The sequence below is a fragment of the Orussus abietinus genome, unplaced genomic scaffold, assembly GCF_000612105.2.
Source record: "Orussus abietinus isolate OABI.00-Male unplaced genomic scaffold, Oabi_2.0 scaffold7, whole genome shotgun sequence".
NCBI classification, from domain to species: Eukaryota; Metazoa; Arthropoda; class Insecta; order Hymenoptera; family Orussidae; genus Orussus; species Orussus abietinus.
Window position 1 is genome coordinate 1,923,397 of NW_019394453.1, and position 24,816 is coordinate 1,948,212.

At 47.2% G+C, this 24,816-nt stretch overlaps 3 protein-coding genes across 8 annotated transcripts; 2 read left to right on the forward strand and 1 right to left on the reverse strand.

Annotated features, from left to right (window-relative positions):
- Positions 1–369: 369 nt before the first annotated feature.
- LOC105704102 (cytospin-A) lies at positions 370–20,712 on the forward strand. 6 transcript variants are annotated; one of them, XM_012433042.2, is made up of 14 exons: positions 377–780; positions 895–1,025; positions 1,887–2,030; positions 9,131–9,479; positions 12,080–12,448; positions 12,519–12,731; positions 12,798–13,253; positions 13,328–13,763; positions 14,262–16,058; positions 16,134–16,628; positions 17,303–17,494; positions 17,701–17,874; positions 18,390–18,772; positions 19,265–20,712. In XM_012433042.2, exons 1-14 carry the CDS (start codon positions 742–744, stop codon positions 19,352–19,354), a joined length of 5,268 nt encoding a protein of 1,755 aa, XP_012288465.1. In that variant the 5' UTR covers positions 377–741; the 3' UTR covers positions 19,355–20,712. The 6 variants fall into 6 exon arrangements, with proteins under 6 accessions (XP_012288469.1, XP_012288465.1, XP_012288464.1 ...); XM_012433041.2 differs by having other exon boundaries at positions 14,262–16,628; XM_012433046.2 differs by lacking the exons at positions 17,701–17,874; positions 18,390–18,772; positions 19,265–20,712 and having other exon boundaries at positions 370–780; positions 14,262–16,628; positions 16,725–17,373.
- Positions 20,702–22,780, reverse strand: LOC105704103 (histone deacetylase 3). The gene has a single exon (XM_012433047.1). The coding sequence runs from the start codon at positions 22,206–22,208 to the stop codon at positions 20,907–20,909; it is 1,302 nt and encodes a 433-aa protein (XP_012288470.1). The 5' UTR covers positions 22,209–22,780; the 3' UTR covers positions 20,702–20,906.
- Positions 22,781–23,228: 448 nt separating this feature from the next.
- LOC105704092 lies at positions 23,229–24,725 on the forward strand. Its single transcript, XM_012433014.1, has 3 exons — positions 23,229–23,553; positions 23,626–23,984; positions 24,059–24,725. The coding sequence occupies exons 2-3, from the start codon at positions 23,664–23,666 to the stop codon at positions 24,338–24,340; spliced, it is 603 nt and encodes a 200-aa protein (XP_012288437.1). The 5' UTR covers positions 23,229–23,553; positions 23,626–23,663; the 3' UTR covers positions 24,341–24,725.
- The last annotated feature ends 91 nt before the right edge of the window (positions 24,726–24,816 follow it).

Consider the following 24,816-nt stretch of genomic DNA (forward strand, 5'->3'; position numbering starts at 1 on the left):
AATTTCTAAATATTTTTTTTTGTTCTAATCTTTGCTACATATATTCAAGCGACAGGTTTTTTAAAGATGCTTCGTAGATTTCATTTGACGATATCTAAAATATTTGTTGAAAACCTCAATGATATGTTCGTTCATTTATGAACATATAATAGAAATACATCTTTTATTTTACGATTATTGTCGAGCACTTAATTTGGTATCGCAAATATGAGACAATATTTTGTGCTACTAGGGACTTTGCATCGCGCTTATGCTGGGAACCAGTTAGCAGGAGAGCAGAGGAGGGCGTCGATGTGTACACCTTTTTGTGCGTAATGTACGGACACGCCTTGGCCGGGAGTCCTCTTTATCACTGGTGGCGAGCTCTTATCGCGATCGCGTTCTAATACCTGGCTCAGATCGCGGGCTGCGCCTCTCTTTTGCTCCTCATTTTAGCGGAGTTGGTAACGAGAGTCGCGATCGCGTTTCCAATAAAGTTATTCACGATTTTCGGACGAGTTGTGCCAGGATATGAGGGGGGAGAGTCATGGGAAAACCTCTGGAAAATCGACGCTCCTGGAAAGTGGACCCTAAACTCGCGTCTTCTACCGTTACGCTCCGATTTCAGTGATTAAGTGGCTGGTTAAATGATCGATTTAGTGCTTGATGATTGCAAATGTTAAATAACATTAATTTAGTGGAGGGTGCGAAGTCTGCAGATTCTTGTTTGACGTTTAAAGGTGGTTTAATCGGGCCGCGAAAATGCTGCGACAACTTCTTCAGGTCTTTGGAGGACACTCGGTAATGGCGGATGCTTGATATACGTGTATAGGTTTATTAGAACGTCCGCCGGTGCTTAATCGCAACCGGTGGGTTGTTAATTTCCTTTTTCATGGGCCATGTCTTTTTTTTCAGGCTGGCAGCGGACCGCAGCCGGGGCAGGAGGAAAGTGCTCGGTTTAAACGGCCACCGTGTACGACCGATGACGACGTTCGCATTGATTCCAATACGGCGATATCCCAGATCGATAATGCTCGAAGAACTCGGTAAGTTCGACGGGAAAGAATTAATTTCGCAACGCTTTTTCCCTGTTTTTAGATAGCATGGAGTAGAGTTCTGCGTTACCGACGGTAGATATAATCTGATAGAGGTTAGCTAGTTCGTCCGCGCGATGGCAGTGTCTGTCCCATTCTTCAGTCGATTTTCGTGAAGTGAAAGCAAGGAAGCCGGAAAAATCGACTCCGTCATAGACATAACCTAACGAGAGACCTTCTTGTATTGTTATTAACCAAAAAAAAAAACGATCGATTGTTCGAGTTAATTACCGGTATTATCAGTTAGATTATCACAGTTGACTTATATCTAGGTTGGTGCCACACACTAGGGGTACAGCTGAATGGTAGAGCATTCGACTACAGAGCGAGGTCCCCGGTTCAAATCCCGGGTGTCTCCTTTGTTTTCGGTCCTTTTACCGTTTCCTTTTCTTTCCTCAATAGCTGCGAACCCATTACCTTTTTATCTCGAGTATCGGCTACGTACCCGACACGGTGTACAATTAGCGAATTGGCGCAATCCCGCTGAAGTGGCACTTTAATAGACCTCGAAAATCGCCGGAGGTGGCCGCCGGTGAAACGGACAGACACCACTCTGTTCGCTAAATACGTCGCGAGGGCAACGACCGACGGTCGGCGGACAGGGACCTGCGGAAACCGAGCCATTTTGAGAACGCTCCTGAAAAGTTGAATGAAACTTAATGAAAAATCGAATTTCTACATACCAAAACCCGTCAGCCCCTCTCTTACATACTCGCTAAGTCTTAAATAAAAAAAAAAAAAACATGGAAAATCTCGTGCTTTTAAAAATGAGCTTTCTAGAATTATTGCCCTAATAAAGATTGACTTTTTCAGCTTGAATCCTGGTCCCAGGCCCGCCGTAGCAGCGACTCGCCGAAGAAACCCGGTTTCGTTCTTCTTCGGGCCTAGAAGGCCGCCGAACGGAAACATCACCTTGGCCGAGCACGTGGCACGCATCGGTCCCCGGTCGGAACGTGGGTGAGTCGCTAATAATTTCCTTTATTGCGCGCCTCTCGACCATCGACGTCCTCCCCGTCCCCAGGACTTCCTGGATTAGACTCCTTCCTGCGGGAAAGTGCACCTGCTCCGTGGGTGCGCAGTTTCGCCCGGTTCGGTCCCGTTCAGCTTCGTTCTCCTCTTACGCACCGGGTCAGTGATCTCGGCTCGCTTCCACTCCCACTTATTGCGTGTCGTAAAAGGTACTCGGTGTACCGGAGACTCTCCTCGCCACCTCTCCTCCTCTCTGAACTGGGCTAAGAAGAGTAGGGATTGATTATCACGCCACCAGGTCACTGGGGATGGCAGGGAGCTCTTCGCTTTCCGGCATTGCGCGTCCCTGAAATTAGGATATTAGGTGACGTGTCATTATCTCGTGTCTTCGCTCGCAAAAATTAACTTTTGGAGAAAGGATTACGTCCTTGCTAGGTGAACGTGAGGTTAAACGTGATCATTGGGATTCCTGGGCCCGACGAAGGATGCGTGACGGAGGGGCTCAGCCCGCTGCACTCGTAGGGGCCGCATCCTTGCGCTGTCAATGTCTCTCGAACTGGTTCTCGCCTCTTCGGCTACCTCGACTCCTCCACCCGGGGTATGTTCCCCCCTCGCCGCCTACCTTGAACTCTCGTTGCTGCGATTCCTTCATCCGAATCGCGCGATCCGAGTCCAAGAACGAGGGACCAGCAGAGAGAGTCCCTGTAAAAAAGGAGCGGATTGAATCGACAATAGATATAGCTTGAAAGAGTCGAGTGGTTCCCATTGAGGAACCATCGTCCCTCGTCTCTTGCCTCGCTAGGGATCAACCGACTTATGACAATTTTTTCACAGGGTCCGACCGACTATTGCTAGCTATTCTTGTCAGGTTTCAATCGATATCGCCGACCGGTAGCCTAGTTGTACGGCGTAATCGAGGATCGCTGGAACGCTAGGAACCGTTCCTTCCGTCCCGGACGATCATTGGCAATCCTCGGCCCTCGGACCGTGACTCTGCTTGCTGCTTCTTGCTTCGGCCAGACTGCAGCTCGCTGCTTCTTACGGTCCGGAGAGTCAACCACACGAGACCGCCGACCCAGTGGAAGCGAGCGGAATGACTCGGCCAGTAAGGACGACCTACATACTCGGTGGCGCTAAAGATGTCCCCTGTGAAGAGTCACAATGATATACCCAACTCGGCAAAACATTTTAGCAACCATTTCGAACAATTTCGAACAGCTGACGGCGGTTCGAAGTCATTCGAAGAATCAACCGAACGAGATGACCGAGTCGCTGGAAGCGCATGAGATGAACCTCCGGTAAGGACGATCTGCATACCCGGTGATATCGAAATCGTCCTTACGTATTTCTCGTGGGGCCAAATCGAAGGCCTACATTTGAAAAGAATTAAGAAACGCCATTCCTGATTATATCACCGTGGTCCTCGACGTCGTCGACACTTCTGTCACCCAATTCCGGCGCTGTCGCCGCAGTGATTACGTCCATCCACAATGTCATCGTCTGCTCGCAATGGCGAATAAAGGCGAGGGCTCGATTGACTTTGAGCGTCTCTTAGGAGCGAAGTCTCGAAAGAGGCCAGACGGCAATCGACGTCCAGATATCCAATTGACTCTCCTTCGGGACCCGGAGGAGGATAAAGAAGGGACTGTCGGGCCTGGAAGAGAAAAAGCACGAGAGAGGACGAGGGCGGTTGCGTCATCGAGAAAAATGTCAAATGTCCGAGTTAACGCTCCAATATCGCGAGGTTGTTTTAACATCGGTTATGACTAAGTGCTCCAATTACCTTCTCTCATTTTGGCTACTTCGTTGCTCGGTGTTCGGTCTTTCAAAGTTGATTCATCGGTCGCTGCATTCGGCGGCGACCGCGTCGACGCCCGTTATCCGTCGTTGCGTTTGTAGATAACGCGATGTCATATATCGCGTCCTATCGCCTCCTCGGGAACGACGATAGGCGATAAGGGCCCTCGCCCTCCCAAGATTCGACTCTGAAACCGAGAATCCTTGATAAACTTGAAATGTCAATTCTGAGTAATCTGAAACCGAGAATCCTTGATAAACTTGAATGGCAAAGTGTGGAGGATTTGAAAGCAAGAATCCTTGATATACTTGAAAAATTAATTCTTAGTAATCCGAAACAACGACAACAACGAATTTTTTTTAATGTGCGATAACGTCGAAGTAATTGCAACATGCGGAACGGTAAAAAACGCGGAGAAGAGAGTAACTTTCGAGGACTGTTGACAAAGCTTGATAATTGCCAAGTGGGATTGCTTCCGGCAATATGCCGGCCAAAGTCATAGCATTATTGCGACTTCCGGAAACATACATTTTTTAAGAAAAGAATCGCAGACTTCCGCTCGCCGCTCGACTGTGGAAACGCACGACGGTGGATTTATACTCGATTTACTCGATGCACCCGAGGATTCTCGTAACGGGATTTAACGTCAACATCGACTATCGCATTTCTGCACCGTCAACCGAAAACGAAGGTCTATAGGCGGCTCCTTCTTACAAATACACATTAACGAGTGCTAAATGTGCCTACGGTACGGTACGATCGCCTTTCAGCCCACGAGTCTGGCTGACAGTCGTGCCAAACATAAACCATTCAAGACTAAAAGAATATTTCAAGATACTAATTTGAAATTGAAATTAACCATTCGGCTGCGAAAGGCGTACATATACTTTCAACATTTGGTCCACTGTTGCCTGCACGTGGGGACGAATTTCGCCCATACGTCAAAAAGGTGTAACGATCAAAGGGTTAACAAATATCTCATCGAGATCTCTCCAATACGCATTAATGTTAACTACATATTAATTAATATCACGGTGACTCAAAGCGCAGCATCTACGCTGAGAAAAAAAAACACCATTCATTGTACCAAAGAAATATTTTCGTATGAATAGTACCAAATATATTTTAATATCAAAGAATAATTATTTGGCTCAAATAACTCGTCACGATTCCGACGAAACGTCGCATCTAATTAATTGGATTTCATTTGAGTTAAATCATTCTTCTTGGGATTGACAAAATATTTCTTTGCTACCATTCAATGGATTATTTATCCGGCTCAATGGACATTTTCTTTCGATGTAGACCATGGAAGGGCCCGAGGAGATCTCGGGGCAGGTCGAAAATCTTTTCAACACTCTGTATACGCCATATGTCGACCGTATGAGAAAACTGGTCGACGAAGCCGAAGAGACGTCCGCGGATTCCGTGGCCTCCTTAGGCCGCCTTTGCCCCTCCCGGCAGCCGATCCAATCCGATCCGATCCCGTCCGATCCGAGTCCGCAGCTTACTTTTAAGTAACTCTCTTCTTACGGCAGCTTTGTGCCGGCCCTCGACCGAGTCGTTCTCACGCGACGCCGGGAAATTAGCAAACTTACTGGGTTACATCGCGTTATTTAACGGACCTTCGGCCTGGCTCGATGAAACTTACCATAAATTAACGAAGTAAGCGGCCAGGGAAACTTTCTCACAGCGCTTTCCTTCGACTCCTGCATCGAATCAACGATGGCCATTGCCGCGGGCCTTTAATCGCTTCTAGACCCGGACATTAATTCTTCCAAGATTCGATAACTTGATTTAAAAGTTGAAATATATATATTTCATTCTAACTACTAAAAGAAATATTTCTTTGGTACAATCAATTATATTCTGAGTGTATGCGTATCAAAAGTCAAGTTATCAAATCTTACATGTATTTCATCTTTAAAATCAAGTAACGTGTATATGCAAACATTCATAACGATGATGAAGTCCCTTGACAAGGAATGCGACATCATTCCCGAGTCTGGGAAATCGTTTAACAATGTTCACCGCGCAACGCTTTATGGTAATAACACCTCGTTATTCCGCAGGGATGAAACGCCTCGCTCGCACGTGTTAATACATCGGCAGGGCCATTGTGACCTGTTGTAACAATACCGACAATGCGTTTTACTGTACTCGACTTTTTTCTCATCGAGTCGACGCGTTTCTGCCGGTCGGGCTTTTTTCCTGGGCCGCCTTTTGCAGAGCCGATGATGCTGAAAACACCCTTGGACGCCGCGCAGGGGTAGCTCCCTTTCGTTAAAACTTAAAAAGAGGCGCAGGGCCGGATATGCTACTGCAGGGCACCGCACCATGCTATGGGGTAACATGGGTACCATGGATCCCCACGAGGTACCAAAGGGCTCCGAAATAAAGAAGAAATAATAAAATAGAAGAACCCTGTCTATGACAAACGAGCGCGAGACTTCTACGCGCTCCTCCGCTCTTACCGCATCAATATGCACTCGGTGTGCATCGCATATCCGGTATGCGCAAAAAGTGCGCACGTATGAGCAGCAGATATGTGCAAAAACCTATTTATCGAGCTACGTGCCTCGATAGCGCATCGGGCATTTTGAGAAATCCTAGCATATATACTAGGCGACGTTACGTTATCAGATCCTACAGACTATTTTCTCAAGGTGTTACGAAAGAATCATTATACATATACATATATATCTTTTTTTTAATGAAGATGTGTCCTTGGTTCTAGTCTGGGGCAAATAAACAAAATGAAATTTCATAAGCATCGCGTTTTTCCTTTAGTCTCCACGATCATGTGTTGAGGTTTCAATGATTCGGTGCACACGATTTGGAGACAGGTTTTATAAATACTCTGACGTTTTTATATATATAGAATGACCCTTTCATAACACCTTGAAACGGGAGGCTTTCTGGGACGGAGGGACGCCTGGAAACCTTGAAACACCCTGTACATCGGGTCTCCTCGGTAGGACAAGAGAGGAGTTGGGTCAGTGTCGGGTGATCGGGTCCCAAACCCGCACCTCCGTTCCGACCGCTTTACATATTTGTCAAGTCGTGGCATCGGACTTCGAAATTCTGATCGAAACTCGAGAGTGCTCGACAGTGCTTGACAATGCTCGGCAACATCCATTACTCTATAAAAAAAAAAAAATGAATCGTTTCTTAAAGCGAGTCAAGCACTCTCGGTGCACCGTGTACATGAGCGAGCCTCCTTGGCACAAGAGCGGAGCCGAAGCAGTGCTGGTCGCTCGGGGCCCGGACCCGCGCCTCCGTCCCTCGCCGTCCTGACAATGGTGGGGGACCTCGGGATCGGGCCCGGGCACCGAATCCCCGTCCGAGCGCGACGGTGCCCGACAGTGCTCGATGCACCGTCGCCGGGCGCGCCTCGCTACCCTCCCCGCAAACCGGTCTTCGATCCTCGAGGTCGTTCCGCGACCTCGAACGACCCCTACCCCCGCGCACCTCGAGCGAACAGCGCGCGATGGACCGGCTGGACCGCTCGTGCCCCGGCCGGAACCCGGGGTCGTCAGGGCCCTTTTGAGAGCGGAGACGAGTCGTCGTCCCGGGGGATCCGGCTCCCTCGGGGAGTCTCCGGGTCTCAGGCCGACTCAAGGAAGCTGGGCCTTATCCGTCCGTCCACAAAATGCGGCCAAGTCGGGCCGAGTCGCCCGGTGAAAGAGAGGACTCCCGAGGGGACCTCGATGCGCCCATGGCGGACTCTCCGGTGCAACAAGTGGTAGACCGACCGGGGCAACGGGCGCGCTCGAGCGAGTAGCGCGCTATCTGCCTGACCGGAACCTCTGGAAGTCGTCATCGAGAGCCGTGAGGCAGCGGACGGAGCCCTAGGAGGCTGCACCCGGAAGCGCGCTTAAGACTAAGAGGACTCGAAGAGACGTCCTGAAGTGAGAGCGGCCAGGGCGGTTTCGAGACCGATCTCTTTCTGGAAGTGTTTCTTGGTAACGGCTGACTGTCCGTCGCAATTCGCTAGGCCCCCGCTAATGGCCGCGGGCCCAGGGTCCTGGAGCACCGGGAATGTCCCCCTGGAGTACCGTTCGGTGCCGCTGCTTTGTCCAGCGCTGCTCGTCGCTTAGGAGGCCGCTGCCAAAGCCGACTTCGATGACGTCGCCAAGCCTGGTAGCCTGGATTTCGGAGAAACGCTGACATGAGACGCCTTTCTAACAGATCTGTGGGATTATCGAGGACCTCCTCGGACCCGTGATCTCGTAGTGAGCGTCCTCTTCCTGGCGCTACTCACCTTCGAGAGGCGATATTACTTTGTCGACCTGTTAGGTGCAGCAGCGGGTTTGCACAGCTGACTCTTCGGCGCTCTAAATTTAGGTGACACGCCGGAGGCACCTTGGTGACGGATCCGGCGTCGTTGCTATCGCCGCGTTGGCTGGAAGGCTGGAGATTTTCGGGATTTTAGAGCGCTCCGAACCCTCGAGCGGAACGTCGTTCAGTGTTGTGTTTCTTTTTTGCCGGTTGCCTACCGGGAAGAGCCCGCTCGGACTCGGTGCGGTAGCCAGTTCTGCAGATTCGGCCAGTTTCTTCAGTTCGGTCGGCTTGGTCAGACCGTGGTGTCCTTGGAGGCCACTATCGCGGACTCGTGGACTTTTTTATCAATCAGACGCCGCCCGTATCCGTTTGCCCTGAAACCGTGGTACCTAGACAACGTGGTTGGACTTGGGAGAGTACTCACGGGATATTAACGCATCCCGACATCCGTGATCTCCTAGGACTCCGCCCGCTGCACCCGCTTGCTCGAACCTTCCCGACGAAGGATCCTGGACCCTGAAAGCACGAGATAAGATTACAGAGCCGTATCCTCATCGCTCAACCGAGGTTGCCGGTCGTCGCGGGCCCAAGGATGCGGTCGCCAACCGACACGTCCAGCGCGATCGCTTTCACCGCGGCGATCGAGGTCTAACCTCGGCTCTCGGTTCCGAAATACGAGGGGAAACCTGAGGCGAAATAGGAAATATCGTTGAATCGAAGACCAAGGCGGCGTCGCCCGGGACGATGGAGTGCGCGCAGAGGCATTCGCGGCGGGAAAGTCGATTCTGGGACGTTATCGTCCCCGAGGAGTCGCGAGTTATCGGGGGACTGGCCCGATAAGACCTCCTGGCGGTAATCCGAGCTCGGTTGGCCGAGATAGACTCCTAGGGGGAGAGGGGCCTCGAGAGACCTCGGGGAAGCATGCGCTGGCTCGTCGAATTCGCCAAGGGAACCGTCCAGAGCTCGGCCAAGTGACCATGATGAAGTTCAAATCGCTCTTTCGCAGAGGACAGCACAGCCACTCGTCCCAGCAGCAGCAGGGCCAGCACTCGCACCAGCAACAGGTCCCCGTACCTTTGCGCCAGGCCTCGAGCGCCTCGTCGCTCGAGGGCACCCACGAGACTGGATGTTCCGCTGCCACCTGGGGAGCCGCTCCTCCCAAGGAGCCGTCCTCGAGGGCCTCCAATCTACCTGCGGCCAAGTCCGCGGCCAAGACCTCGGCCAGGATGCAGGAGCTCGAGCGGGAGCTCGAGATCTTGCGAAAGGAACGGGCCAGGCTCGAGGCTGACCTCCGGGACGCGGCCTGCGACTCCCAACGCATCCGGGAACTACGCGCCGAACTCGCCGCGCTCAAGGTAATTGAGGGAACCACCTGTTGGAAGGGAATGCGGTAAGGGGTGAAGCTTCACAGTCGAGAGGGAACCCTACCACTTGCACCCGTTTCTCGTAGTTCAACTCTTTTCATTATCCTGCGTAACTAAAAATAATAGTTCGCACATTGCTTTCATATTTGACGTGGCAAAGGAAGATGTAGTTATTATAAACCAATGAATTTAGTCGTGTCAACCAAATATAGGTGGTTGTCCATATAATCATATTCCGTGGTTGAATTTTATTCATTCGACCAAATACTTTTCAACGTCAAAGGTCCTTTCCGATTGGTCGGTGAGCCTTCCGCTCGAGCGCTCTAGGGGAATCGCTGACTTCCCTTTCCAGCATCCCCTCGCCACGCCCCGACCACCCACCCAACCCCGACCTTACAAGGTAAACATACTTACTCGCGTTAGAGGTTGCGTCCGCCTGAACGAGCGCGTACGATGTGTAGCTTATGACGAGGCTCCACGAATACCGATCGAGTGCCGGCGAGTCCTTTCATCGGACACGGCTTCAATCACCAGTCTCGATTAATGAAATTAACGACCCACTCGTAAACTGATCCTTTTTTCTGAAAATTTATCGCCCTTGCGTCCTTTAATCGTCCCCTGTGCCACGTGGGGTCGAGTAGACCTAGAAAATGGCGGGTCTCCAAAGGATTGCATGCGTCGTGTGTTTAAATGTTTATTTGACACACAGAGTTTCTCTCTGACATAGATCATCGACGCCTTGGCATTTCACGCGACGCCGAGCGAGGCGGTTTTCGCCGCGCCGTTCACCCGCGTACTTCGTAATCGGATCCTGTTTTATTGGCTCTCCCTTCGAGTAACTCCTCCTTCGCCGAACGTTTCCCGCCGTGGATTTCAATCGGCGCGAGAATAATTCGATGTTAATGGCCGGAAAACTTGCGGCTTTCTCCTCCGCCAGAGCTCCGACTTGCTTGCACTAGGCATCGAGGTCGATAAATTTTCACCTGTATACGAGATTAACTTTAAAATTCCTCGAGAGGATTAAAAAAAACTCCCCCGAAATTCACGATCGCCCTTTTAACACACGAAGTGAGGGGTTCGCCATGTCGAAAATCCCGGGGTTCGAGTAAACTGTCGTATGACCGTTACCGATCAAAAGCGGCGGCTCTGACGGAAATACCCAATCGGTGTTCAGGGGTTTTCAAAATGGCGGATCGGCGTCGTTACGCCGCGTGGGCTGCAGATCGGGGGGTTAATCTACCCCTCTTTCCGGATCCTTTTGCCACTCTCCCTGGCGGTAAGACGACACGTGCGATTTATTTAATTTAACCGGCATCATAAGGTTTCGAGATCTGACATTTTCCTCTCTATTTCTAACGGGGAATTGGATAATTTCCAGGGACTCGTTAGCATTTTAGCCGCGATCGGCCGGCGTGTTTCCCCTTTCCCCTGGATCTGCAGCGCCCCCTGTACCGGGCTGCCGGTTGGACTATCGCCGTTGGGCGCAGTGGCGGTTTTCGCGGTATTTTTCGACGTTGGTCGGCATTTTTCTACGCTCGTTGGCATTTAACCGACGCAGGGCGTCGCAGGGCTTCCCAAGCTGGCGGGTCTCTTCGTTAATCGCGCGCTCACGGACCGAATCGAAGGCGCGTCGATATCGGTCGATACTCATCGAGGAATGTTTACCAGCGAAGAGAGGAGGCTGCTCCCGTGACCGCGAGAGGGAGGGAGCGAACGCGCGCGGGAAAGAGGGAGCGAGAGAGAGCCAGCGGGAGGGAGACGGACCGAGAGGCGGAAGCGGCAGAGCGACGGAGAGGGCGCGAGAGGGACGACATGAAGAAACGGTGCATCGGCTCGGGCACGGTAACTTAGGCTCGTTATTCATTAAGTCCTTACCGTTACGTAACCCTATGTAACCGACGCGACGGCGTCGCTCGTCGCCGCGCTCGGGACCGCGGAAATAGGAAGACCGAGACCGAACCTCCTCGTGGGGGAATCGCCGTAGACCCCCGGAACGCCGGAACGCCGGAACGCCAGAGGACGCTCTCCCAGCTCGGACCTAACCTCCAGCGCGTGACAGTTACCCGGGTTGCCCCAGGTCGTGCCGGGTCTCGCCGGGTCTCGCCAGGTCTCGCCTTGAATGGTGCGGTGTTAAAGCTTCTCGTGTCATTGGAGCGGGCTCTCCTACCTATTGGATATCGGTATTGCGCAATCCCAGTAATTGGAGGAGGATCGTCCTCGGTGGACGTTACGTCCGAGCGAGGTCCCTCAGGGCGGCGGGAATTACGCGATTACTTGTGCGCAATGTCGTTTCGACAGAGAGGCAGCTCGTAGGCGCCGAGGGAGAGAATCTACGTTTTCAAATTCCTAAGGAATGGAAGTAATTAGAGAGTTTTTAAAGGTTAAGAAGTTTTAGAGAGATGTGGGATGCGTGGCTATTGCTTGGTTTTCATGGGTGTTACTGAGATGTTGGTTTGGTATCAAGACGTGAAATGAATCGGTTCGTGGAAGGTGCTGCAATAGGTTTTTTTGTTCTTTTGAAGAAGCATGGAGTGCATTGACGGAGACAGGATTGAGGGTAATCGATAATAGTGGGTTTGTTTGTATCGCAGGAACAACACGCAGCGGAACTGGAGCGGCTTGCGGAAGAGAACGAGGCTCTGCGAGCTCGCCTTCGAGATGTCGCCCATTCCCCGTTGTCGGATTCGGAGAAGCAGCAGTTACTCCTTGATGCCTCGAGGTTACATAATTCCGCTCCTGCTTCCATCGCCGTACCTCAGGATGATGGTTTGCTCGCCAATTCGAACATGGCACAGGATGACATCCAGTGTACTACCCCGGAATGGGATAAACATTCCTCGAGTTCCATTTCGGAAGTCTCGGTTGCGTGCCTTCAAGATAGGATCCTGCAGATGGAGGAAACGCACTATTCGACTAACGAGGAATTGCAGGCAACTATTCAGGAACTCAGTGACTTGCAGGTGACTCATCTATTTGAAAATGGTTTTCCTCGTTGATGTTCTTTTATTCAATTCATTTTTTCTTGCCTAGGCGCAATTGACGGAGTTGCAAGCCGATAATGAAAGATTGACCGAGGAGAAGGGAGTTTTGCTGGAGTCGTTATGCAGACAAACCGAAAAGTTGGAAGACTCTCGATCGAAGGTCGATACCCTGCAGGGACTACTTCTTCGAGAGGAACAACCGCAAGAAGCATCCAAAGGTTATAACACCGAAAGGGAACAGAAATTAGTAGATTTACTCAAGGTGAGTAGATTATAACGTCCTGCTAAGCATGTCACCTTTCAGCAAGCTACAACAAAATATTTCTAGAGTGCACAAGAGGAGAGGGAAGCTTTACTCCAAAAGCAAGAGGAATTAACATCCGAGTTAAAGAGTTTGAGAGCAACGGCAGATGCCAGTGCCACCGAAACAGAGCGCTTGACCAAGCGAGTTCATCTCCTGGAATCTACGGTAGATGCTGCGAATACTGAAAGAAAGCAACTCGACTTGGAGCTGATTGAAGCACGTCAGGAAGGGGCAACTCGTAGCATCGAGATAAGTAGGCTAGCAACTCTGTTGGAAAATGCACGAGCAAAAATCGAAGAGTTGGAACAGTCCAGACAACTCGAGAGCAAGACAGAAGCTGATGAGCTCTTGGATGCTGCGAGGCGAGAAAAGGACACTCTCGAGACTCAGGCTGCTGCGCTCCAGGAACAATTAGCTCGGTCACATTGTGATCATGACAGACTTCGAGATCAGTTCTCTCAGCTTCAAGAAGAATTCAAGGTAACGTCTTATCAAGAACATTCATTCTTTTCTTTCTCTTTCTTCTTATTTTATAATATATAATAACGATTCAGGTCGCTCGCAACAATGCTAAATCTGCCATCGATGACTTGGAGTATCGGCTTAACCAGTTGAAGGATGAGCGAATCTCTTTAAACGCTGAACTACAGTTAGTACGCGACTCGTTGGCGGAATTGCAGTCCCAATGTCAGCGACATTTGGAGGATAAACGAGAGTTGAAAGCTGCTCTGAGTGAAGCTCAGCGACGAGAAAGGGACGCGCAAGCTCACCAGTTCGAGCTGGAGAGAGCCCTTTCGGAGGAGAGGAAGCTACATCAAGAAGAAAGTGCCGAATGGGAACAATTCCAGACCGACCTCTTAATGACAGTTCGAGTGGCGAATGATTTCAAGACCGAAGCCCAGAGTGAGTTGGAACGAGTCGTCATGGAGAACAAAGCACAGAGGGACAAACTGAGAGCTCTCGAAGCCCAACTTGACAAGCTTAATAAGGGTGAGTCGCTATGTTCACGATGTTAAACATCCACTTAGGGATAATTAATTTCCGGGTGTTCCTTCTCTCTTTTTCTATTGCACTCTTACACCTTACCACAGTTAAATTTCATTTATATGGGGATTCGATGTTCGGTAGAAATTGTGACTGATTCTGTAGAATAGTTTCGGGCTGATAATTTGACAACGTAGACAGATTAATATTTACGGTCGCGTCTGCGTTGCGACATTGTGAACGCCGTGCTTAAATTGCGAACGTACGGGAAAAGAAATTCGGATAGAAGGAAAAACGGTCGAGTGTTGCGGAAATCACGTGGCGCAATGTCTGCACGGCTTATGTAGTCGTCCTAGCGACGAAGTCTATTATGAAAGCTCTCGGACCACCTCCAGGACGGGGAAAAAAGAAAAGATGCTAACATTTTCCCATCGATCTTACGTCGAATGATGATTGTAATATAATGTTGTCATATTTTTTTTGTTCCTCCGACCGACGCATCAGAGAATGCAGTATTGCGCGAGCGTGGTACGTGTGACATGCAAAGTGGGTTCGATCGAAAGCCTTCCAGTGTTATTTTAAAACGTGGACGTACTATTATAAAGAAGCGAGCAGAACCTCGGACACCCACTTCAACCTGTGACATTAAGAACAATGCCATCCTCTACAAGGAAGATGACGACACTGTTGAGACAAAGGACTCCGAGTGCACCGCACTGGACAGGTCTGATTCGAGCTTGTCTGACTCCGATGAAAATCTGGATACAAGTGCGGGTAAGGAGGCACCGGAAGTCGAGGGTCACATCGAGCTGTCAGAAGACTTTCATCGGTCAAAGAACGTGCCAGAAGAAAATTCTAATTCCGATGTGATAACCAGTGCAATGCGCATCGAGGATAAAGTGATCAAAATGACTCGGAATGAAGGTTCTGACATTTTGAAACAGAGGCTTACAAAAGATTTTAGCTTGTCAGAAACAGACTTTTTGGGAAGTAGGGAGGAACTGCGATGTTCGAAGCCTGAGACTTTAAAGAGATTCAAGGAGGACTATCCAAAGCTGTATATTCCTGTGGAACCAACTGAGAAGAAAAGCGAGCCGTTCGAAAATCCGACGTTTAAGGATATTAAAGCCATTCACAGTATCGATGACAATGCCTATGGTATAAATATCTCGAACAGTCAATTTTTCGTTCCGAAGAGTTATATACGTCCTAAACTTTCCTCTTTGATGAACGATCTTAAGTTTCAAATTAATCCTGATATGGCCAAAGTGTTTAGAGAGAGCGTGACGAGTGCCTCTCCTCAGGTTTTGTTAAATTTAGCCAGCGAATCAGCCTATGCAATCGACGAAAGCATTTCTGAGAGCGTAAAACAGGAAAAGAAGGTTGGAGCGATCGGAGTAGAAAGCCAAACAAAGCTTTCTGTGGATGATACTGTTGCAGATGATTCCAAATCTTGGGAACCTCTGTCGCTGCCAATAATAGGAAATGAAGAAGAATCTAAAAGTTTAAGCCCTGAAAATATACAGGCTGAAACAGCGTCAAAGAAACGTGGATTATTTTTGAAAAAGCAAGAATGCAGACCTAGCAGCGAAGTCATTGATATGATGTGCAGTGACTCGACTAGGAATAGTTTGTCAAAGAATAACTTTTCTCGATCACTTCCAGATCTAAGTACTGTTAAGAAACTCTTCGTATATAATGCCGATACGGGGGAGGAAAAAATAAGTACCCATGTTTTAAAGGATTCTTCATTTGCTTTAAGATCTATTACCAGTCAAAATCGAGTTAGGTCTGAAGAAAGATTATTACGAAATTCGGTAAACACTTACAAATTGGATTCAATTAAACATTTAAAGGCTTCTGAAACCTTCTCAATATATGACATCGATACTGCAGATAAGGAAATAGAGAGTATTACTGTTAAAGGGTCTTTGAAAAATTCAAATTCAGTGATGAATACTAGTGAATCGAAAGGAAAAAGACCAAACTCGTGTGATTCAAGTTTTTTCTCCAGCGAGCAATTAAACAACGTTACGCTACGCAAGAAAATCCGGTCAGAAGAAGCGGAACGTCAGCTGTCAAAATCAAGGACTTTTAGTGTAAAAAACGATGCCAACGGAGATGAAGCCAGATCTCCGCATCTAAAGCAAAATGACTTGCATTCACATAAAGCAAGGTCCTATGAAGAAACTCAACAACGTGATGATTATGTTTTACAAAGACGTAATTCGTATCCATCTCGTGCAGTAGATACCGCATCTGTGTACTTATGTAATGAATTAAAAACAGGAAATGCACCAGGTACGCCAACAAATGGCACTGATTCTCCTTCGAAAGGCAACTCTTATGTTAGACAACGACCAAAATCTATTTTAGAGGTACAAAGGAAATTCGAGGATGCTGCAACTAACCATGACAATATTAACAATGGAAATTACAAAGATCATAGAAACGTTCAAAGTCCGGAAACAACCCGACCAAAGTTTGACAGCAAGATCGATCAAGGTACTATCGGCTCGAAGAGGATGAAATTTTTAGAATGGGCAAAGTCAACATGGTACGCTGCAACTGAACAACCAGAATCATTGGAGAAAGATTTAGGGAAAAGTGGAGATTTAACGAGCAGACAGAAGGAAGGAATTAATGTGACGATGCCTGAGAAGAAAGCGTGTTTGAAGTTTCGGAAGGTCGAACCTTTTGGAGATTCGAAGAGGGTAACTACTTGGTACGTGCCCGAGGAAGAGCAAAATTCGTTGTCGGGTCGCACATCTTCTTTAAGAGAGAAATTCGAGACGATCCTGGAAGACGTGGAGCTCAGATCGGGACGACATGGAGATCGAGCTGTTCTTGCAAGCGGCTCCAATAGCGACCGTAAGTCGCAAATTGTCCCGAAAGAGTCCCTTGCTTATTTAGTGGGTTTTTGTGAGTTCGTCCAAGTTTGTAATTTGACATTAAACAATACACTAGGAGTCTCGAGTGTTGGCGTGCCTCCCTTAAAAGCGCTGCCTTGTAAGCTGTTGCGTAGATCCTCGAGGATTACTGCCTGTGGGAAGAGCTAGTGTGTTGCTCGCTTCGTACATCCTGTATATGTGACATGCTTTTCGGGGTATGAGTGTGTAAGTATGATAAAAAAGAAGGTACAATAACTGACAGGAAACGTGCCTTGAGAGATTGTTTTCGAAGACTGGGTGGCGAATGTGAGAATTAAATTGCAAAAGTCTTCGTTGGAGCTGTCAAACTGGTAGGATTATACTTGAAATCAAGGCTGGGCACATTTTTAGATGACTAGAAATTAATGGCAAATTATTATTGTACATTACTTTTTCATGTAATTGTGCATCGATACTTCCGTACCTCAAAGAAGTGCGTGTTAAATTATTATGGGCCCATCCCTGATTGAATTCGATGCTTTAAGCATCTCGTGTGCCGTGGAGTTTTGTGCACTTCATTAACCATTACAGCAAATCCGTGATGCTTTTATTTTCCCTGTTGAACATGTTGAACAAAGTCCTTCCGTTAGTAACTGAATTTTTCTGAATTTCTAGCCAATCAAAAAAGTGTAGTGCCGGCTCCACGACCAGCTAGCACTCCTACGGAGACTCAGCACAGCGTATTGACCAGTGTCCAGCAAGAAATGGCTGCACGTCGAAAAGCTAATATATCTCGTCAAGATTCAAGACTCTCTGTCAAATGTTTAATAGAGAGCATCGAAAATGCCACGAAGCAGGCTAAAGCTGGTGCGTATCAGAAACTTTGGCATTGTAGAAGTAAGCTCTCGATGGACAAAGTAAAACCTTGCCAAAGAGAAAATGAATGGAACGAACCTTTAGACATAACTTAATTTAATTTTCAACGCATTAATAAAGAACTTAGTAATTTGCAGAAGGATTGCGCTGTTCCCACGGTAATCAGAAAGTATTAATTCTTATTTATTCTTAACAAGGACCAGGAAGTCGCAGTAGCTCAACGTCATCCATCAATTCCATTGGAACGAATGACATAATGTCCCTGAAAACTCCTCTCAGAGACCAGCAACAGATCAATAACTTGATCTGCCCATCGAATCCAACGAACAACAATAAGACGCAGTCATCGAATGCCCGAAAAGTGCTTTCAGGTAAATTCATTGGATCATTAAGATAACGATGTACAGGCTGTCTAACTTTCTGTAACATATCCATACAATTTAAGCTGCACTCGCTCACGCTTTGATCTAGAACTATACTGATTAATCTCTCGCAAGCTCGCTTTCATTATTTAAACTCATTCCGCTTTGCTTTCTCTCGCTTAGTCACGTAACAATTGCTGCAATTTCTTTCAGCGCGAGGTGGTTCTTCGTTGCATGACCATCGCTTGTCTTCTGCGCGTTAATAAAACGATTCTTAATTCTGAATATCTTGGTCGTTACTGGTGCTCCCTGCTCACTTTTCACTCGACGCCTTTCTCCCATTCAACGTCATCGTAAGAAATGACCAATAGATGAAAACACTCCGACTTATATTTAACATTCAACTTCGCTAACGAGCTATCATTGCTATCACTCGCCTTCGCTTCTCTTAAGTCATTTTTATTCATACGTGAGAATAGACAAAAACGAGGTGTTATCGCTATTTCCCTTCGTGGATAACGCAGAATCGAAGTCCGTGCCGGTCGTCTTGAGCCCCGGGGAGCTGTTGGACTCTGCAGCTCTGAATGCGAAGGCCATCGATTTCGTGAGACGCAACAGCGTGACGGATCTCTCGGAACGGAAGGATCCGCTCTGCGGCCTCGTCAAGAACGGCGGCTCGAAACGCAACGCCCTCCTCAAGTGGTGTCAGAACAAGACCATCGGATACCGGAACATCGACATCACCAACTTCAGCAGTTCCTGGAACGACGGCTTAGCCCTCTGCGCCATCCTGCACTCGTACCTGCCCGACAAAGTACCCTACGACTCCTTATCCCCGACTGAGAAGAGGAGAAACTTCTCGATAGCCTTCTCAGCTGCCGAGAGCGTCGGTATACCCACGACTCTGGTAAGTGATAGGCAGGGATTCAATTGAAGATTTGTGTCCAATCGAAAACCTTGGGTACGATTTATCAGCTTAAGGTGAGGTGAAAGTGGCGACACAGAGGTCTCGTTTATGAAACTTTGAAACACCCGGAGAAAAGTTTCATAAACGAGACTTCTTTGACGCCACTTTCACATCACCTTAATGTATTCTTTAATACTAGTTTTTTCTTTGTTCTTTAATTTCTTCAATACCTTAGGTAAGATGTAAAAAGTAAAAAAATTATATAGTTACTCCGGATAAAAATTGAGAAAAAAAATAATTTCGAAAAATGGAGATTTCCTGAGTTTCAAGACCTTCGTTAGGACCTCCATAATCACCGTGATGAAGTGTAAAATTATTCGGTGCGCCCTGTTTGGAGAAAAGTTTTATAAATATTATTTTCATGGTTTGGTATGTATAGAGAATGACCCTTTGATATCACCTTAACATTATTCGTTTTTCTGCGCTTCGCAGAACATCGGAGACATGTGCCAGCTGGAGCGACCCGATTGGCAGCAGGTGATGACCTACGTGACGAGCATCTACAAGCACTTCGAGACGTAATATGCGGAGATGAAGAGGAGGGGCTTCGACTCGCGTGAGGTCTCCTGGCTCGCGAGATGGAGAGGAGAACGGCATCTAGTCAACTGAACTCTGGAAGGCGTCGATGAGTTACGGGCACACACACATACACTAAACTAAACGAATACCGAAGGGATTCGCAGACGGGAACGGTCGGGTTGGAGAAAGAAAGGTCGAGGCTCCGTCGAGGGGCCTCCTCGCTGTAGCGCGAGCACGAAGAGCAATGCGACGGAAGGAATTGCTTTTACAATGAGACTGAACAAATGATACACCCAGAGATATACGTTATAAAGACACTAGATAAATACCTAGAGAACATTTAGGACGGCAGTAAGGAGAGAGAGACAGACACGCGCTTTGTCGACTTATGTTTTGCGATCGCCGGAGCATGTTTCGCCGGGAAGGCCGAGGACACGCCTCCCCTTAGGTCTTTTACTTTCGCCTCTCGCGAAGAAAAGAGAAAAAAATGAAAAATGTAATGGGGGCGAGAACATATTTCTCTACGATATATAAATATATATTTACTAGATCGTGCGTGCACACGGGCGTGAGGAGACACCGAGTACTTTACTATGCGCGCACGAACGCTCGAGGGCCGTTTGCGTTTCCTCGTACCCCGCGAGTATTTTTATACTTGTATTATTTTTCGACGAGAACTTTTTTGTAAAATCGTAAGTAATTGCTCTGTATAGAACGCGAAGCGCCTTAATTTAAGATACCTAATTTATTGCCGTAGTCGTGTTTAGTGGTATATGAGTGGGGTGGAAAGAGACCCGACAGGCTCGCTAATGCATTCTGTTTACTGTGGCTCACGAGATGAATACGAGAGGCGTGCGTTATATGTTAAGTTCTCTGTGATATAGCGAAATAGCCCCGAGACAGAGATACACGTTTGTTGTTATTGCCTTTTTACTATTGCTACTATTAACGTCAAACCGCATCGTCGTTGTTTCACTGTCGTAGTCGTGTGTCGCCGATCGAAGTAATAAACTTGCCTAATGTGTACACGCGAAGCTGTGATTTCTGAGAGAGAAAAAAGTGAACAGGAGAAACTAACGAAAGTCCACGATATAGTTGTGGCCGGAAACGGCTGGTTTATGTCGGTCACGTTATTATTTTTTTTTTTTTGAAAGAGATAGTTCGCCGTCGAACGCGATTAATGCACGCATGCATCCTGTTAGCGAAAGCGTAAAGTGGCAGCCATTTCTTGTGGTCGGTTAAAGATCTATATAGTTGGTTGGTTCCAAAGGTCTATATTATTATAATTACGTTCTACTGTATTTAAGGGACAGATATGAATAACTAGTATGAATAAATGATGTATCGATGTGTGGATGGTACGTACAAAAACTTTTATTCGTCGTTTGCTTCTCTCTTACGCTAGGTTTAGTTATCTTACAATTTCTGTAGCCTAATGGACGTCCTCGCTGTTAACGAAGTAGGATTGCATATTACTACGCTGCAAAGAGCACTGTCTACGCGTAATGCAATGAGTTATATCAGTAGCCTGTTTTTTATAGATTAGTCTTTGCGATCACGTCTCACTAGTGTCCATCTTGTCTTGATCCTTTTCACCGGAATAATATTCGTTAGCAGGTTCCACTACTTTATCCGTATCCTGAGGGTTCTGCCTGGAGTCTGGATCTGGTTCTGGCTGCCTATCCTCTTCTGGTGGTAAAGCGTCGCATGGTACATCCTGCATTTGCACACTGGGCGAATGTTGAATCATTTTTAAATTATCGTACACGTGTCTTGTAATTGCTTCTAAATAATGTTTGCTGTTTGCATTATCCTGCCTAGTCACGACGTCGGGATGCAATGTGAAGTCTGGGGCAAAGTATTCTAGATATTCGGTATATGGTAGTTCGTTGCTAATCTGTTCGTCGACTAACAGCGAAGTTTCATACGTCCAACATCGTGCGACGTTACGCAGTGTGTATCCACCACCTCCCACGGCCAGCAGTGGAACGTTTAAGTCTCTTACAAATTTAACACATTCTCCGTGACCTTTTGTGCTTAAGCTAAAACATCCGAGTCTGTCGTTAGCGAGTGAATCTGCACCACATTGTAAAACTATTGCGGTTGGCTGAAAGAATTCCATCACGTGGGATATAACAGGCTTGAACACCTGAACGTAAGACGTATCGTCAATGCCTTCTTTTAGGGGCACGTTAACCGAGTAATACCGACCACTCTCTGCTCCAATTTCATACATATCACCAGTGCCTGGGAAAAAGTAGTTCCCATACTTATGAAACGACACGGTCATCACTCGATCCGTGAGATAAAAAGCTTCCTGTACTCCATCTCCGTGATGCACATCAATGTCTATATAAAGCACCCTTGCATGATATTTTAGCAATTCCAAAATGGCAATAACTATGTCATTTATGTAGCAGAAACCTGACGCTTCGAATTTCTTAGCATGATGCAAACCTCCGCTCCAATTTATAGCTATATCGCAGCAGTTGTTATTCAACTTTGTCGCACCTTCCAACGAGGCTCCCGTATACATAGAGCAAAAGTCAAAAAGTCCTTCGAATACCGGACAATCGTCGCCAACATTAATGTGGCTTAAGTACTTGGTGTAGCCTTGTAAATTCTGCGGTGTGACTCGTTGCAAAAACTCCACGTACTCGTCCGAATGAAACCTACACATGTCGTGGGTACTGGCACGATAAGGTCGGTATATTTGCATCTTCTTGTGCAATCCATAATTTAGAACCAGACTATGGATTACGGAGAGTCTGTGAGGTTTCATCGGGTGACAAGGCCCATAATGGAAATTGCCTACGTCCGGATTATAAAAATACGAGACCTTCTTGCTGTAACTCATGTTGAGGTTTCGCCTGCTCTGTTATTTCTACAAGCTCTCGTAAATCCAGGAACCTCTTCGTCGACACTCACGTTGGCAGCATAACCCAATTTTTCTGCGTGGGTTCAAGGATACTTCCAGAAATGACCAGCAATCCTCCCTCAACTAAAAACATAATTCCATCCCTCCTGTATTCGGATACTTGACTTCGGATATTTAGGTTAGGTGTCAATCGATTCTTCTCAGCAGGCGCAACCAGCGGTATGTATGTACATATATACTCCCCGCCTCAAACTTTCTCCGATTCCAGGATATTTCTTACTCGTATCGTATTTACTAATTCTCAAAATTAAGGCCGAATCAAAATGATACACACAGACAAATCGGTGCTACTTTTCTCGTGCCAGAATATACCGTTGTGTCATTTTCTTGAACGACTTTAGTCTATTATAAGAACGCATCTAAGCGTAGAGTTCTTCATAAACATTTCGCGAGTACTTGCAAATATTGTCGGTATGTTTTATCTCGAGTCATTACTTTTATAAACGTTCGATTCAATACAGAGATGAGTTGGGAGATTGCTCACGGGCAGGATCGTGCGATCGCATCCTGTGCTGCCCTCTGGTTTCGTAAGTTAGCTTTCACCGTTTTTTGCCCCCAAGGGCGGCGCAACGAATTTTTGATAGGAGCCCGCGCACTCGCGATGGCGGTACCATCTACCAGTCGCCGTTAACGGCTCACGTACTCGTGATGGTAATACCATGCGGCAGTTGCCGGTGGTGGCTTACCTACGCTTAACGAACTACTCGCTTTTGATGGTAAGAGAAGAACACTCGTGACGCCCCATTTGACTTTATCTACTTATCTACTACTATTAAGTACATTGTTGCCTCGAAGTCGACGTGATGCGGAGCTTTGGGGCACGCGTTCGTTGCGCCGCCCTTGGGGGCAAAAAACGGTGAAAGCTAACTTACGAAAACAGAGGGCAGCACAGGATGTGATCGCACCATCCTGCCCGTAAGCAATCTCCCAACTCTTCTCTGTTCAATATTTCTCTTGCGTCCCTCTGCAAGCGATTCTGCGCAGCGTCGAGGGTGGTTTTTGTCGGCTTTATTAAAGAATGCGCGAAGGGCGCCAGCTGGCGCTGGCAACGAATCTAACGGACTGCAACGATTCGCAACGGACTCCGTTGCGTCCGGTTGCGTATGTTTCCGTGTAATTGTAACGTTTCGGCCTAGATTGACCTGTATGCCTCGAAAAGACGTTCTGGGAACGATAAAGGATAGGAGGTAGAATTCGCCAGAATTGTTTTAATTCAATCGACTCGTCCACGTTATGAAAAACCACGGAGCAACGTGAAGTAACGGTTAGTCCCTTTCGGACAATACTAGTAACAGCAAAATTTCAATTGAACTGATTTTAAATTTATTTTCACAAGGACACATAGTAAACGGTGATACAGACAGAGAGTAAACCATGCGACCGGACTCGAGAAGCGTTTCATTTACATTCCATCGTGAAATCCTACCGCCTGGAAGCTCGCCCGAGGTGGTTCGATGCTCCAGAAATTTACGACAGAGATTGCAAGATCGATTCGATAAAGAGAAAATTGTGGATAAGGAAAAGAGCAATGGAAAAGAAAAGGTATCAGAAGAGCGGGACTCTACAGAAAGGGGATGGAACAATTTGAGCCTCGGTAATGTCTCGGCAGATTCCAGACGAGCATTCAGGAGTGGGGCGGAAAAATTGTCTAAGACAATTTCTTCCGTTCGTACTACATTTGGGACGATATCTCAGGTTAGTTGTTAACAATGATTATACTTTATGTGAGTTATATTGTTTTAATTTTATTATTCATTTTTATGTCAAAGAAATTTAGAAGTTCCACTCGCCGACGTCACAGGCTCGATGAGCAGCAATCTCCGAAAAATAGCTCTTGCACGACGCAAACTCCTCAGACACGTTCTCGGCGATTATTAGGCCGTACGCCAACAAAACTGTACAGTCCGTTTGGTATAGAATCTCCTAAGCGTGCTTGGGACAAAGAAAATGACTCTCCGCCATCGAGCGCTACCCCTAAAGGTAGACAGGAACGTGACCGATTCAGGCCATTTTGTCTTGTGAGAGCCAAAGGCTTTTCCGCCCTGAGATAGATGAAGTCATCTCAGTTTTTTTTTTCTGATACCTAAGCGTATTATGGCAAGGGTTATGCATTTTGCTTGCAACCGTACACTTGCTAAAATTAAGCACCTAAAGACAATACGTGTATTTATATTCGATACTTCATAACCCACTCTGTCCTGCACATGGCAACTTTTTACTAACATTATCGCAGCTTTTTGCAGCTAAGTTTACGCGTGTAGCATAGATTCTTTTTTATTTTTGTATGCACTGAAATGTACGCTGTAATACATTTCATATTTGTATTATGTATTGACATATCCATAAGTGCTTATATCTCTTAAGGAAGATACACACCAGAAAAAGCGTTTGCATTGTCAAGTCTGATTAAGTCTTAATAGAACTTAAACGAATGTATTATAGAAGTTTCTTATTACACCTTTGATAAATCATATTCGAGATTGCGCGCCGTTGATCGATGAGCGGCCATTACCGCTACGTGTAGAGG